Here is a 17314-nt window from a genome sequence, read left to right on the forward strand (position 1 = left end):
GGCAGGATGTGGCTTTATGTTCCTGAAAGTCAAGGTATTCCGTAAGTAGAGGGAGTGGTACAACCTCTGCCAGCTTCTCTGTCCTCCCTGACTCTATTAGATAAGAAACAGTAGTGATTCACTAGTGATTGCTGGCCCACCCTTACTCATTTCCTTGGAAAAAAATCCTGAAACTTAACAATGATAGGGCTGTTTAAGTAGCTGTTAAAATTAACTGGACACAAGAATGATTGAATAGGACTTTCAGTTATTTTGGTGCTAGCAGGGTGTATTGGGTTCCCCTAAAAGATCAGGTATTCTTTGGTTGTGGCTGAATCACCTTTCAAGGAAAGAGGCTGTTAAGCTGTTAAATTGTGCAGAGTGGCTACTGGCCAAGTTTTAAGAACACCTCTTTGGCCTAGAGTATTGAAAGTCTTAGGTTCTTACTTCACTTGGCCCAGCAGTTTGAAGCTGAGAGGTGGAATCAGATTGGGTAGAATGAGATGTCAGGCATGGGTCCCAAGGTTTCAGGATGAGTGGAAACTCTTGAAAACTTGGGTGAAAGGGAATAATTGTTTCAATATTTTGCTTGCACATGTGGTGGGCAGTTCAGCAGCTCTGGGGTGGGTGAGGTCTTGAAAAGGGTTCCTGGACCCAGTTCCAATGTGTGTGTGTGTTGGGGGGTGGGTCCTTCCCCTCACCAACAAGAAATTCTCAGATGCCAGCAGGGTGTCCATGAATTGAACTCAATCCTGACACCATCTACTGAAAGATAGAAATAGATTCCATGAGTGAAGCACTCCAGTCCCACAACACCATCCTGTACTTCAGACACAAAGCTCTAGTCCAGGTTGTTATCTGTACTTCTGACTGACTGACTATAAATCAGAGGTTCCCACAACCTCCTCCTTGGGTTTGATGAATTTGCTAGAACTGCTCACAGAACTCAGGAAAACCCATTACTCACTAGATTACTGATTTACTATAAAAAGGATATTAAAGGGTACAAATCAACAGTGAGATGAAGCGAGACATAGGTTGAGGTCCAGAGCAAAGAAGTTTCTGTCCTCCTGGAGCTTGGCACCCAGCAGAGTGGCACTTGGAAGCACTCTTGCTCCCCAACTTGGAAGCTCTCCAAAAAGGAGAACCAAAAGCTGTCCTTCTGGGTTTTTATGGAGACTTCATTACATAGTCATGATTGACTAAATCATTGGCCAGTGGTGACTGATTTAACTTCAAGTCCCTCATCGCTTTCTGGAAGTCAGGGGGTGGCACTGAAAGTTCCAGCTTTCTAATCACGTGGTTGGTTTCCTGGCAACTAGCCCCCTCCTACGGGTGAGATCCAAATGCCACCTTCCTTGAAGCATTTTCAAAGACTGTGGACAAGAGCCCGAATATTATTTCATTGCTATTATTGCTTGGGAAATTCCACAGATTATAAATATATAAATCACAGAATTGCAGGTCTTTAGAGCCGGGACCCTGAGATGAGAATGGATGAAGGGGTTGGTGGCTCTTGGCATGGATACACTAAATGCTAAAACTAAGATTTGAATGCAGCTAGCTTTGGGAAGCAAAAACAACTTAAAAATGTCAGTCTCCAAGTGTGAGAAAAAAGTAAGGTTGATCAATCTAAAGGCTATAGTGTGGCTATTTTTTATTTTTATTTTTCCAGGGGTTCATCTTCTGTTTTGGGGAAAAATGGGCCACCGGTATAGGCAACCTGATTCAAGTTGGGCCAGTCATTAAATTTCCTTATCACTAGTTACTGACCCAAGCAGGACCATTGCTAATTCATATATATGATGTCTTTGTATGCATTTGAAAATGATTTTGCTTCCTAAAAATACTTTCATGTATCAGAAAATTATCATAATATATAGATTTTTGTAGAATAACTCATTTTACTGCCACCTGCTGGAAAATCATGGTAACAAGTATATAATTGTGTGACTTTTTTAAAAAGAATAGCAGCTTTGCACCTGAGTCAGTCACAGTGATTGGCCAAAGCATGTGTCCGTGATCTAAGCTGGACCAATCAAAGTCCTCTCCTGGGAGCTTGTTGTGATTACCTCTTTCTTTTCTAGCTGCAAAGTTGTAAAGATGTGAATCTGGACTTACCATTGACCAAGTTTTGACTTTATGGAGAAACTAGCCTAAGAAAGAAGCCAACCTGCTAAAAAAAAAAAGTGGGATACACAGACAGAATGAAATAGTCACAATGGTCCTAGAATTTCTGGCTCCAATTCTACTTGAAAGTATTTCTCTCTTTGCCTTTCTATGGCTATGAGACAATTTCCTTTGTTTAGTTAAGCAAAAGTTCAGTTTCTGTCTCATGTAAAAAAAGTAAGAAAAAAAAATGTCATGTATACGTTGACTTTGTAGGTCAAATAAAATAAACTGACTGTAGTTGAGAAAGAAGGCCAAAAAAAAAAAAAGAAAAAGAAAAAAAGAGAGAGAGAGATACCCTAAGGTAAAATTATTTTATATTAAGAGTGATGTGAGGAATTCTCTAATTGTTCCTGCTGGGACTATGTCTTGCTAAACCTAGTGGCACATGTACTCCATGTCACAGATTCTTGCTGAGACTAGTTATTTAAGAAATATTTGTGAAATTAAATTTTTCAAAATATACAGAGAGAGACAACACTTTATTCATTCATTCATCTCCTTATCACGTATTTAGTGAGCAGCTTCTTTGAAATACATAAAGTTCTAATTACTGAAGACACTGTAATGGGAATTTGTATTTAAACTTTCAGATCACGTTTTGTTTGTTTGTTTGTTTGATTTTACCAATATGCATCTATAGTAGATAGCCATCATGCCAAAAGCAATTTATACATAAAAAGGAGACATTCTCCAAACAAATGGAGACAACTCCACAAACATCTGAGTCAGAGTGGGATTCTAGATCCCAATTTGTATTCCCTAGATGTGAAACAGTGGATGTACCATTTAACTTCCTAAGGCCTTGTTTTCTCATCTATAACTTGAAGAGGTATAACTGGATGATCTTTAAGGCTTATTCTGGCTAAAAAGAAACCTAACGCTTTCTTTCAATCTCTCAAACAGTGGTTTTCAGAGTGTGGTCTCTTTCCAGAAGCCTAGAAACTTGTTAAAATGCAAATATCAGTCTCCACCCCAGACCTGTGAGATCAGATAATCTGGTTGTGAGGTCCAGCAGTCTGTGTTTTAACAAGCTCTGATCCATGCCAGAGTTTGAGAATCACTTCTAGATATATACAGTATACTTCATAGTCAACATATATATGGAAACTTTTCTAATTTTTCTCTGCTGTGTTTCACTAACATCATTTTCTCTCCTAGACATCCATGTCATTCTCCACTATTTTTCACCCACATCTCCCCAGTGAAAACTATTTTGGTGGGAACAAAGTTGTCATTCCTTTTTTTTTTTCTTTGTCTTAATATTTTCACATATATCTAATAACATTGGATTTTATAAACAAAAATTAGTTTGTGCAAAAGACAAAAAAGAAAGAACACCAAGAGTCTCCATTAAAAGTGATGTTGTATTATGTATATCATCCTTTTGGGGGGACTCAATGAACATTATTATGATCGTATATCAATAAAAGCCAGTGCCAACAAAATTGGACAAAATATTTTGGGTACATTCTTGACTTCTTTGTGAATTAAAAAGTATGTCATTGTCATAGCATTTCCTCGTGTAGGTTAATTATTAGAGAGAATGCAATAGATTAAACACACACACACACGGAGGAGAATACTGATAAGTGCTTGTAACTGAACAACCAGACACTCGATGATCTTCTACAATTATCCAGTCCTTCCTGCTGCAAAACTCAGAAAAAGTTGACTAAAGAGAAAGAAATTATAGAATGCTGGGTGCACAATCACTTCTATAAATAAGACACTTTTGTATTAGCAGTTTGTTATTCTGTCTAAGTTTGTAAGTGATGTGGTTTGAGCATGTATCCATTTGCCTCCAGCACAAGTACATAAACAAATTGATGAACACATTCATAAGAAATTTTATTGGGTGTCACTTTTGCTGTGTGGTCCCCATAATTTGGCTTTAAAACATCGTATAGACTAATCTCTGAGAGGGTACAGAATGAGCCAAAGGAATGACTAATTTTTCCACAAGGGTGATAAAAAAGAGGGAGCAAAACTTATGTCCTTGTATCCTTTTCAGTCTGTCTCTTTCCCCTCAATATCTTTAACTCTCTTTGTAAAACTTTCTTCTTTTGGAATATTTTACCCATATTCATTTAATAACTGTAAGATAGTAGTAGCCACCACTGCTGGGGTCCAACTCATTTTTTCAGTTTGGTTTTGGAAGCCAATTTTAACTTTTCCCCTTTCAGTTAAAATACAACTCCATCTTGTATTTAAATATAGGTAGGTAGGTAGGTAGGTAGATAGATAGATAGATAGATAGATAGATAGATAGATAGATAATAACCATTATTTAAGAGTAAATTGTGATGTGGACATGCACAGTGTGTATTAGAGTAATAATTATGATTCAGTTTTGAGCCAGAATAGTTTACCTCATTAATAGTAATGGATATCATAGGAAAACAGATTTTTAAAAAATCTTCAGTGAAGGAAATTGAGAGTAGAATGGAAATATTCTTATATTAACAAAAGGATTATTTTGTCAGTGGAAGGAAAACACCTCTTCCTTTCCTCTTCTCCAGTATGCTTGCCTAAAATCATTATACTTTGGGTTTTTTGGGCTTCCCCGTTCACTTGCCTGCTGTTGAGAGTCAGAAGTTCAGATACACAGGAGCAGCACTTTCTCTTTTCTCTCACATTCTCACTTGCCATTTCTGACCACTTATCTTCAAATATGAAATAAGAGCATGATGAAAGGTTAGGAATTTACAGTAGGGGAATTTGTAAACCTGATAACTTTTTTTTTTTTTTACTGTTACATCTTTGTAAAATAGAGAATAACCTGCAGAAACAAGGAAACTTAAAAAAATTTTGTCTTCACCTTAGAGAACTCAAGCATGTTATTTATCTAACACTTCTAATTATTTCTTTTATCTTCTCCGATTGGCTTAGTGCCCACTGGTTCTTTTATTCTTTCCTTATTTTAATTCTTTTCCAGCAGCTTCTGCTTTCTACCTGTCTTCTTTTTCCTCTGATTTTTCAATGTATTTTCCAGTGTTGTTATCCTTTGACACTACTTCTAACTTTCTATTTCTCTTCTGTTGTCTCTTTTTTCTTCCATATTCCAAATAGGATTTTATAAAGAGGAATTGTTCAGAATGCAGAGAGTGAATATGAGGGACTAAAGGAACTAGGAAGAGGAGAGCTGGTCAAGGTTTTCTTCATGCAAAGAAGCATGTTGGAACAACCTGGGGAGTGAGAAGCAAAAAGCAGAGATCCTTGCTAAGGCATGGCCAAATGGGGGGCTTATCAAAATAATGATTTGGAGTAGTGTGCACTGAGGAAAATAAAGTGGAGCCAGCCTGCCGGGTCAGTAGCTAGCAACTCATAGGTTTGCCACTAAGGAAATGAAAACTTAAGCTAATGAGAATCATAGCCACCTACTGAGAATGAAACTGAAGGCTTCCATTTAAACTGCCTTCCCTCCGTCCTTTTGACAGAACAGTCAGAAAGTTATTTCCTTTTTATTTAGTAGTAAAAGGCTTGAAACGGATGAAAAAAAAAAAAAAAGGAAAAAAAGTTGAAGGAAAACTCTCCTTATTCATCTCCCACAAGAGGAGCTCCAGGGTATTCCCCCCTCACTCTACCCAAAACAGACATCAGCATAGGTCAGGAAAAGAGGAAGGAGAGTTTAAAAAAAAAAAAAAAAAAGCTGTCCCAGGTAAGTACAGTCAAGATGACTCAGTCTCTCAGTCTCTCAGGGGATTTCTGGTGTGAGGACTTCCAATTAATAAACCTGCTATTAACTTTGTGGAATCAGCAGGATTAAGCTACCTCTTTCAAGAACTCTTGAAAATCATGATTTCAGGGGGTGAGGGGTCGCTTTTTACCACATCTGTTTTTTTTTTTTCTGCACAAGTGAGAACACCTCTGTTTAACTTGTAGGTGAGTAGGAGAATGACTGGAGGCCCTCTGGACACATTTTGGTCCTGAATAAACATTTAGGGTCGCTTTACTAACCCGAAATCCAACTTCTGACCCTGTCGGGGTTCTTTATAAATTGATCAGAAAGCGTGGTGGGAATCCAGGTCTCTGCTGGCGGGGGAAGCAGAAGGAATCCAGGATGGATGTAGGTAGGCATCCAGCAGGCTGAGATGATGAGGGCATATCAGCATCCAGACGAGGGGGTGGGCAGGACAGGAACTTGTCTCCCAGCGCCCTGATGCCCAGGTGTTCTGGGAGAGATCCCGGAGGCACGTGAAGCGGGGACTGCAGCTGACGGCCCTGGGCACGGCGGCCGGGCGCCCCTCTCCGCGGGCGGGGGGCGAGCGCATGTGTGCGCGAGAGCGACGGGCGGCGGCGGGAGGAGGCGCAGGCGCGCTGTTCGCCCGTCTGCAGCCCCGCGCCGAGCGCCGCGTCTCGGGGAGTTGATGGCAGCACCACAGTGCGGCCGCCCGGCCGTGCGCCGAGCGCAGCCAGCAGCCGCTGCCCTGGGAGCGTCCAAGATGTGGTGGGATCGGGGCGGCAGCGGCCGCAGCGGCGCCAGGGACCGGGGCGCGCAGCAGGCTCCGCTCGCCCGCCTGTGCTGACCTGCCTCACTTGCCCCAAAGAATGTCAGCCAAGTCCAAGGGGACCCCCTCCTCGTCCTCTCCAGCCGAGGGACCGCCGGCAGCCTCCAAAACCAAGGTGAAGGAACAGATCAAGATCATCGTGGAGGATCTGGAATTAGTCCTGGGCGACCTGAAGGACGTGGCCAAAGAACTTAAGGAGGTGAGAAGCGCGGGGGTGGGGAAGGAGTTCGTCGCCTTTCACCCCTCGGGGTTCCCGGTCTCGTTTTCACTGGGGACCGCCAGATTTCTTAACTCCTAAGAAACTGTGGAAAGACGCCTGCCTAAGGACTTTCTTTGCTCCGGAGACTCCTGAGAAGAGTTGTTGCACTGTATTTTTTTCTCTTTTCTTCTCCTTTTTTTTTTTTCTCCGTCAGAAATCAACTAGTGTTTTCTATCGATTAACGATAGACCTGGGATGGTGGGAGGGGTGAACACGTGTGTCTCTGTATCTATGCGAGTGTGTGTCGGGGAAGGGGGTTAACTGGGGGTGTGTCGACAGAGGAAGAAACCAGCAGCTGGCCGGAGAGTGCAAGATGCTCCTTCCTGCCCTCTTGCTCCCCCAGAGTCCTTTGGCAAGTCGCCCCTTGCCTGGCAGCCTCCCCGGACCGGGGCTGAGGGGGAGCCAGGTTCCGGGCCCCGGGCCAGGCTCGAGAGGGCAGCCTGGGAGAAGCTCGGCTCCAGCTCCTCTCCCCGCTTCCCGAACCTCACTGAAGGAAGGCGACCCATGGCTGCAGGCAGGAGAGCCCAGACCTGGGGGTATAGAGGGAGTCTGGGACTTTCTCACTTTCGCAATCCCTGGGGCATCCCCTGCTCTCCTCCGAACGTCGCTCTCAGTAACTCCGGGCCTTCCCGCCACCCTACCTCCTTCCTTCCTCCCATCTTGTCGCCAGTTGGCATAGAACCTGGGGCACAGGGCGCGTCGGTGAGTGTGTGTGGTGTGTGTGGGGTGTGGGGTGTGTGTGTGTGGTGTGTGTGTGTGTGTGTGTGTGTGTGTGTGTGTGTGTGCAGTGTGCATGCACCAGGGTCTTCCCCGTTGCGTCCTGGCTCTTGGTAACCAGGACTGTTTTGGTTCTTTCTCTCTCCCTGCCACCCGCATTCCACTTCTGCCCTCCCACCCCCACAAGCCTTGATCGGGATAGAGAGAAGCGGAGGCAGTGTCAAGGCTGAGGATGCGTAACCCTAGCTGCAGCTCCACGCGGGGGCGAGGGCGGGGTTGGGAGGGGTCGGGTATCCTGCAAGCCCGCGGGTGGCGTCGCAGAGCCCAGGCAGAGTCCCAGCCCAGTGTGCCGCTACTGAATGGGTTCCTGGTGAGGTTCTCGGTCAGGGAGTCTGCACCCCCAGTTGCGTGAGAGCTAACACTAACTTCGGAGGTGGTGGCCGCGGTGGGAAGGGAAAGGGTAGGGTGTAGTCTACATCCAAAATTGTAATCAGGTTTCAGAGGCCAAGTGGGAGGAGACTGGGGGTTGTTTGGACGTTTGGCCTCTGAAGATTAACCTCCTCTATCCGATTTCCAATCCAAGTGTGAGGAAAAAGCCCCCCTCTTTCTCTCCATCTCATTACCTCTGTCAACTGAACTCCGCATTTGTTACCAAATGCAAGTCTGTTAAAATGACCCATTCATCAGCAGGGTTCGGTTTGCCAATGGCAAATGTCATTCTTGTAGGTTGCTCCACACACAGAACATAATTACTACTGAGGTCCCGAGAGTGTATATTGATACAGATGATAGATGCGAGGACAAAACTTGTTGGTGTTTGCAGGGCTTCTCTAGGATCACTGCTTCACAACTGGTTGACAGATGGCAAGGTTATGCATTTGAAATTCAAGTCTAAAGATGCTGTTTGTTTCTTTGTTATCCTTTTATTCAGCATCTTTGGCAAGCTGTGTTTTCATTTGAAACATTATGGCATTTTTTAAAAAATGAACACATTTGGGCAGGTTCCTTTTGGCAGAATTGTGCTTTACAGTTGTTGACGTTTCTAAGATGGGGGATGTTGGGAAACCTACATCAGCACAGAAATATATTTACTGTTTTAGCGAGATGGTTTAGATTAGGAGTAAGTAGTCCATCAAAACTCTGCATCTATGGGCACATACTTCTTGTGTTACGCTGTGTCCTCCACTCCCTATTTTAGACAGAACAGATGAGAAGAAACTGTACATGGACCCGGTTCTGCTTTGCATCATTACTCTGTAGATGTTTGGAGAGCAGGTAGATCTGTCGTGAAACTTTTAACCTCACTGTAGCTATTGGTTAGAATCACGGAGAAGTAAATCAGGGAGTCTGTGTCTCTCTCTCCATTTCGCTTTTTCGGTGCCTTCATTTACGTGAGAATTTTTTTAGGGAAAAAAAAACCCAGGTAGTTTATGAAAGGAATGGAAAAACATAGATAATGTACAACCAAGTAAATGAAAGGATCTGTCTTCCAGACAGATACAGAGATAAAATTTTGACTTCATGCTTTGGAAGCTTTGACTGGGTGCTTGACTAAAAATTTCACCCAAGAGTGAAATTTATGAATGATAAATAATGTGATGTGATTATTAGTTACTTTTGTGAGGAGGATGTCATCAATCAAGGTTTACACATGGAGTTGTATATATTATGTCTAAATCTCAAAACACTGGCCATTTATATAATAGGAAAGATAGTTATTTTGAGAACAAAATATTTACAGAGCATGTTTAGCCTATAACATCTTACAGTTGTCCAGCGTTTATCTTTTTAAGATAATACTGCACATGTGACTGAACATATCTTTGATGTAGTTTTGAATATAGGAGTAACTGAAAACTTTGTAAATTACAAACCTGTTGATCTCTATACTTATGATTTGTAAATATAAATGTCACCATTCATCAGTTGTTACATTCGCTATTCTGGCAGTTTATCATTGGTATATATTAAATATGAACAGTTGTATTTAGAATTCTAATTCCTTTATTGGCAATGCTATGCTTTTAGGCCATAATATATTTTGATATCAATTAGCAGAGAGCTTTTGTCAACTTGGAACAGAAATTAGAAGAAAGAAAGTGATTATGATGAGATCACTATATTATTCACCATATGGTATTTGTTTGTTTGGTTTTTTCCCCTGACTTTTTCATTCTAACCAAACCACAGTATTCTTTTTTGAATATCTTGCCCTTTATTTTTGCATAAACCCTGCACCAACAATATTAGACTTTTGTTTGGGGTTATTTTGAAATTGATTTTCTTTTTAGAAGTTTTCTGAATTTTAGTCATCTGAAAATTCAGGTAGTTGGGGTGTGGAGTACAAGTTTAACCCATGTTTCTTTTTTCTACACATTTTTAGGTAGAAATGTAAAAAAAAAAAAAAAACCAGCTATTGTTTTTTAAAAAATGGTTCACAAATAGTCTGGCCTCTTCAGGTATCAATTTGCCTGTTTTTTATGAAGATCTCACTGGTAAACTGTTCTGCATAAAATGTTGGTGTTAATATGTAGGTCTTGTTGATTAGGGAGGGATTGGGATATGTAATGAATAGCCTTTTACTTGGAAACAAAATACATTACTGCTTTTAGTTGGATTCTCTTTTAGTTTAGACTGATTATAACCTTGAGCTTTTTTCATCCTGTTTCATTTTGTGATTTTAAGTAACAAGACTACTATATGGGTTGAATATATATATCACATATATATACATATATATATATATATATATATGTGATATATATATATATATATATTTTTTTTTTTTTTTAGCTAATCCCTGTGAGTAGACATGACTGTTATGGAGGAACCAGTTGAGTTGTTCTGTCTGCCTTGGAATCAGTCAGTGATTAGACTGCATGAGTAGGAAGGTATTGTCAGCATTGTGCCTATGGATTGGAAAGCACTCATGGATTTTCGTATAATATTATAAACAAATAAGTTAAAATTAAGCTTAATTTTAAAAAGTTTGAAAATACATAGGAAATGATCCATTTTGGGGCTGAGGAAAACGGAATTAACAATTATCTGCAAAATACTGTCATTTTTAAATGTTTTTCTCTCTTTGAATGGCTTATCCACTTGAAGTGCTGTAGTTTATTGCTCTGAGAAATCGTACCAACTATTTTTTGGTTAATGAGCCAATACTTATAAAATTCATTACTCAAACGAATTACAGAGAATAATCTCTGGAGTACTTCCCAAGTTCTAAAGTTGTGAATGAAGGAGATTTCACAGTGCATTCAATTATAGCAATAGCTGTATTTTTACTACTCTATACAATAGTCTACCTTCTCAAACTGGAGTATATTTACCAAATGCTAGAATGCTTTTTAATTTTTCTTTTCTGAAGCATAATCACATAGCATGCTTCTAAAAGAACAGCATGGTTCTGAGAAAATAATAACCATCCTTTACCATCTCTATTTCCAATGCATTAAACCATTTAAGACTCAGAGAATTAGCTGATAAGAAATTCAGGCAGACTTAAAGTAATAAATAGACAGTGTGCTTCAGGCAACAGTGAAGTAATAGATAATAAAACCAATGTAATAGTTTCATTGTTACTTGGATTATGTTTTTTTCCATCCTTACTGCTCTGAGGATCTCAGGTATTTAAGTCAAAATGGAAGAAAAGAGATAGAAATGTAAGTTTGAGTAAAACATTTTCTCAAACATATTAAACTACAGAACCTTCTACAGAACTAGTTCATTAAAAATATCATGGGCAGTTTTTGGAAATTAGAGGGGTAGAATTCTAATAGCCTGATGACTCAGTTCTGATTAAAATGTGCATATCTGACATCAAGCTAAAAATAAATGATTAGTAAATAATCAGGGGTACTTTTTTCTTCCTTTAAAAATGACATTTATTTATGTATTTTATTAACATTTTATTTTTGGAACAATTTTAGATTCACAGCAAAGGGGAGGGTACAGAGATTTCCCATGTACCCCTAACCCCCACACACGCTTAGCCTCCCCCATTATCAACATCCCCCACCAGAGTGGGACATTTGGTACCACTGAGGAATCTACACTGCCACAACATTATCATCCAACATCCGCAGTTTGCATTAGGGTAATCATTCTTAGTGATTTACATTTGTGGGTTTAGACAAATGTTTATACATACATCTATCATTCTGGTGTCCTATAGAGTAGGACAGTGCCCTAAAATTCCTCTGTGCTCCACCTATTCAACCTTCCTTCAGATCCTAAGAGTACTTGTTTTTTTGAAGAAAAAAATTTCATTTTTTTCTGATTTCAGAAGTAATTCAGTCTGTGAATAATAGAAAAAGTTTGGAAAAAATCTAAAAATTATAAAGAAGAGCATAGGAATTATCCTTAATGCCACTCATGAATAGGTAAATTGAACATTTTGCTATGTTTTCTTTACATCTTTTTATATGCATATTTTTAACATGGCTGAAGTCATGTAAAGTTATGAAATTACATCCAATGATGTATGTACAAGAAGAGCTTTGGCAATAAAAATAGGTAAGACAGCTTTTACTCTCTGCTTGGTACTCTTCTAAGCGTATTTCTTAATATTAGATCTTTTAATTCTGAAAACAAACATATTAGGAAGGAACTACTGTTTGTTTTATAGGTAAGAAAACAGAGGCCAGAGATGTAAAGTTACTTGACTTTGTAAGTGGAAACGTGAGGCTTTGGAGCTTGGGATTTTAGTACTAGGTCCCAAGCATATAACCACTAAGCTCTAGTCATCTTCCTATTTTTTTTTCATTTTCTTAGACATCAGGGGTGTGAAAGTTTTAAAGTTTTCAATCCAACTTGCCAAATGGTCTTCCAGGAGCTTTTCACAGATTTTTACTCCCAGCATCAGAATGTGTGTGGACCCTGTTTCTTCAATTTCTAGTGAAGTCAATCAACCTTTTAAGTCTAATTGTAAATTTATTATTTCTTTGTGGTAACAGTCATTGCTTCTATGGGTTGTACACAATTTTGAGCACCAGTATTGAGGTAGAATTAATAGTAAGTTAATTAGGCATTACAGTGTTCATCTTCCAAATAAATAGGTACTGCTGTGAATCACTTTTGACCTATTTACTCAACAACGTTAACGAGCGTATTACATTGCTTTCTCATATTATGGCTTAGAAAATAAAGAAACAACTAATATGGGTGCTTGCTGATGTCTAGCATTGCATCCAGCTGTTTCAAATGAATTTAGAAGAGTTTGGGAAGCTGTTAATTCTCTTTTGTTGTTATCAAATTGCCTTAGAAGGTAGGTATTGTCCTTAAGTTTTCTGAGATGTTTGGGTTTTGACAGTTGTTTTGCTTTCTGCTATGGCAGATGAACAGACAAGCTTGTTGAATTCTTTACCAGGCCCCAAATGACTGAGCTGGCTAACAATGTCACGTAGATTTTTATAGTTCAATTTTGCGTCTTAATTTTAGTGCTACTTATTGTAAGCCACCACCTCTTCCCCTCACCTGTATGGGAAACAAGAATGACCTTATTCCCAAATCCTGTTTTGTTTGTTTTTCTTCCAGTATAATATGGGTAAAAATGTTTTTATTGTATTGAAAGTTAGTTAATTAAGAAGAGCTGCTTTAAAGAAGTTTCTCATAGGTCTCAGACAACCCAAGTCAGCACTATTTCAACTCTAAACAAGACCCAGAAAATAACATAAACCGAAATGAGAACACAGACTAGGTAACATCCACTTCAGAGTAGGCTCATAAGGTGGCCCGTCAGTTCAGGACGGAGGTTACCTTATCTGTCATAAACTATTTTTATTTTTGAAAATAGACAGACATGATGATTCCCAAGGAACCGGGTTTCCAGACCACACTTTAGGTAAGAAACATTAGCATTGTTAAGGCGGAATTTACAGTTATGATCACTGTTTTCTCTCCTTCTGCTTTGCAAATGTTACTTCACGTTGGTGTTTGAGATAAACATTTACTTGTAGAATAACTGAAGTGAGTCAAATTACATACATATGTCCAATGAGTCGCTTATTATGGTGTTTGACCCACTGTGAATAGATTTTCAGCCACAGGTAGCATGTGCTGGAGTTGTCTGGAGGAAGCAAATTTGATGATTTCTAGCAGGATCTCTTCTCTTGAATGACCCAAAAGTTAACAGATTTACTGGTGTTGATTGGCCTCTTTCATAACACCAAGTCTTATCCTAAGATTTCAAACTATGTTCATGTGACAGAAAAATGCCAGATTAAAAAAGAAGTATGTACCAGTCAAATCAATTGTTTTCTAGAGGCAGTGGTTCTTAATTTCCCCCCCATATCACAGACCACTTTGAAAGTATGACAAAATTGTGGCTATTTCTCCTGGAACAAAAGCTCATACAAACATAAGTTTTTGCAGATGTTCAGGGAATCTTGAGTGGGTGAGAGTAATTCAGGTGAAGAGACAAGTGATTGATAGCTTTAAAAAATTTTTTTCAACTAGTGATTTGAGACCTATCTCCATAATTTTCAAGATCATAAGTCCTGGCCTTACAAAAAAAGGAAAAAAGAAGAACCAATGGTTGTATTATGGTGATTTTATAGATATATAACTATAGAATGCTCAGGTGTCTAAGGGTTAACTGTCTCATCTTGTTTGTTTTTGTTTTTTTTTTTTAATGATGTGTGCTAGAGAACATCAGTACATAGAAGGATAAAATGTTTGCAGAGCTTATTGCAAATTAAGCATGTTCCCTTCTTAAAACTGATCCCAAAACAGTATTTTCCTTTGTTTTATTATTTTTCTGTGTGACACTAATTCATGAATGAAGAAAAGGTTATTGAATTCTTGGTATGTGTAAGACACTGTGCTGAAAAATATGAAGGATACAAATATGAATAAGCTTCAGGACTTGCCCTTGAAGAAAGTCACATGTAGTAGAGTGAATTTCACTTCTAGTAACTGGCTGCAAGAAGTAACTCTCAAGCAGTGCAGAATGTGTAAGGGGACATGTCTAAGAATTTTAACTCTTACTCAGAGTCATATGAGGACTTTGCAGTTTTGAGCACAAGAATGACCAGATCTGATCCACTTCCATCTCTTCCTGTTTACCTTTAACCTCTGTCTAGTTCAGGTTTCTCAAAAATGGCTCTATTGACGTCTTGGGCAGATAATTCTTTGTTGCTGAGGTCTGTCCTATGCATTGTAGGGTATTTAGTAGCATCCCTGGCATCTACTAATTACGTGCCAGTCGCAACAAAAAAAATGTCAGTGTGACAGCTAAAAATGTTTCTAGACAGTGTCGAACGTGCTCTGGGGGTGAGAGGAATCACCCTTGTTTTGAGGACTACTGCTCTGACTCCTCCCTCTTATTCCATATTACTTAATACTGCTTTCTTTACCCACCTTTTTATTTCTTTAAGCTTTCATTGGGTGTTTACCCATCAAGCATTAGGACTTTATATTCCTTTCATATCTCACATTCATTCTATCTCTTTTTTATTTTAACAAACCATTATCTGTGTTTTTTCTTACATTTACCTGATTATTTTCCTTTTCTCTTCACTGAACCTACTTTTTAAATACACCTTCTCATTTCTCCTCACCACTTCCCCTAATCTCATTTTCTATATGTCACAATCAAGTAAAAATTACACTGAAAAATTTCAAGGAAATTGTGTATGTATGTGTATTTTAAGATTGGAGGAGAAGAAGGGAAATTCAGAAGGGAGGAAGGGAGTGGCTGAGGTTGAGCTGCTTGCTTTCTTCCTACTGTTAGTTCTTGGGTGAGGTCAGGGGCAACCTTGACTGGAAGGAAGGCTCTTCATCTCATCTATCAAAAAGTCTTATGCTTGTCCTGCCTCTTCTATGTCTGCAGAGATAGGAGAGGTTTAAATGGTGTCACTACTCTGTGGTCTGGCACATGTTGTTGAAGAAATATGGTGATGATGATGGTGGTAATAATGATGATGGTGATAATGATGATGGTGATGATTATGGTAATGATGGGTGATGGTGGTGGTGATGGTGGTGATAATGATGGTGGTGGTGATGATGATGGTGATGATGATCATGATGGTAATGGTGATGATGATGATGAACGTTAAGGTGAATAACTTCTGTTCAGTGTCTTGAGCTGTTCTGTGTTAACTCATTTAATCCTCAGAGTCACCCTTTGAGGTTGTAATTGTTCTCCATGTGAGGAAGCTGAGACAGAAAGGGTAACGAATATACAGAGCCATTGGTGGATTTGAACTCTTGATATTTCTCCCTTCAAACCATTGTCCAAAACCAGCTTCTCAGTTCCCAGCAGCAACACAGTTACTGCTATTTTGCAGGCTTTTAACTTCAGTGTCTCCTCTTTTCCTCTCCTTCCTCCTCCACTTCATCTGTCCCTCCTCCCTTTCTTGTTCTTCCATTCTCCTCCTCTGCCTATTTTCTTCTCTTTTGTCCTCTTCTTTTTCCTTCTTCTGCTTCCTTATCAGCTTCTCTGATATGCCTCAATACCTTATTTACTTACTGGAAATTTTCCTTAAATATGTACTATATGCAGGGCCATGTGCAAGACAATAAAAATAAAATATTGAGCAACACATACATGGCCCCTGACATCTGAAACTTAGATGCTGGTGGGAAGATATTATTCAAACAATAACAGAAATAGTATTTATTAAGGAGTGTTCAAGGCTGTGAAAGAAAAGTACATGGTACAATAAGAGCATAAAATCATTAAGTCTTCTTGATTCTTCTAAACAGGGGATTTCAGGTTGGCTGCCTTCCTTCCCACTGCCAATTCTTTAATCCGTATGCTATTAATTTCAAGGATGATGTTTTAATAGCCCCAGAGCTAATCTCTTCGTCTTCTGTTCTCCTCTACCAATTCACTCTTTGAACACTACCAGATTAATCTTCTTAATGCACTGCTTTCTTCAAGCCACTCCCCTGCTTAAAAGATCACACACTATCCTTCTGATACTTAAAATGTCAAATGAACAAACCCAGCCTTCAGCCTGACATTCAGCAGTCCTGTTTTTCCAATTTGGCCTTATCTCTTCCTTTTTTCAGTGAGTGACACAGAGGCCATCCCAGAAAATCTGGACTTTATTACAATTTTTACCCAACTTGAAATCTAGATTCCTCATGTTTATGGTCACTGTGTCAGTCTATTGTATTTGTCTATGTTCCTTCACAATTGCTCCTTGTTTATGCCTTTTTTTGAAAAATGGTAACCTTTCTCTGTAATCTTCAATACAGTATTTTTAAAGTCTCACTCTTGTTATCTGATGAGGAACTTAAACTTGAGGGTCCAGTTCTGAGTAACACTTATTAAAGATGTTAAAGGGCTAAAAGCCAATCATTCCACTTGTGCATGAGAGCCTGTTCTTTCTCATCTACTCAAGAAACTCACTAACAAGTCTCACCTATCTCCTCTGTTCACTCTCCCCCAGATGATTCCCATCAGCAGAAAAATGAAAATAAAGGTAATAGTAAAATCCCCTCTTGACCCCACTTTCCCTGAAAATTACCATCCCACTTCTTAGCTTTCCTTTGCCAAAAAACAAACAAATAAACAAAAAACTTGAATTGTCTATACTGGCCATCACTTGTTTCCTACAGTTCTTTGAACCCACTCTGATCAGAGCTATACTCTAACCATTACACTCAAACCGCCTCTGTCAAGGTTGTCAGTAACTCTGTGTTATTTAATCAAATAATCAGT

The 17314-nt window shown here is 39.3% G+C and overlaps 1 protein-coding gene across 3 annotated transcripts in view; it reads left to right on the forward strand.

Annotated features, from left to right (window-relative positions):
• The first annotated feature begins 6497 nt into the window (after window positions 1-6497).
• The window catches only part of PRR16 (proline rich 16), a 248177-nt gene continuing 237360 nt past the window's right edge, over window positions 6498-17314 (forward strand). For all 3 annotated transcript variants that reach the window (XR_004135827.2, XR_004135829.2, XM_010995815.3), the window contains exon 1: window positions 6498-6858. Coding sequence is in view for 1 of the 3 variants with exons in the window: in XM_010995815.3 (XP_010994117.1) it covers window positions 6700-6858 (159 nt within the window). In the remaining 2 variants the exon portion in view is untranslated. The remainder of the gene's footprint in view (window positions 6859-17314) is intronic.

The sequence above is a fragment of the Camelus dromedarius genome, chromosome 3, assembly GCF_036321535.1.
Source record: "Camelus dromedarius isolate mCamDro1 chromosome 3, mCamDro1.pat, whole genome shotgun sequence".
Classification (NCBI taxonomy): domain Eukaryota; kingdom Metazoa; phylum Chordata; class Mammalia; order Artiodactyla; family Camelidae; genus Camelus; species Camelus dromedarius.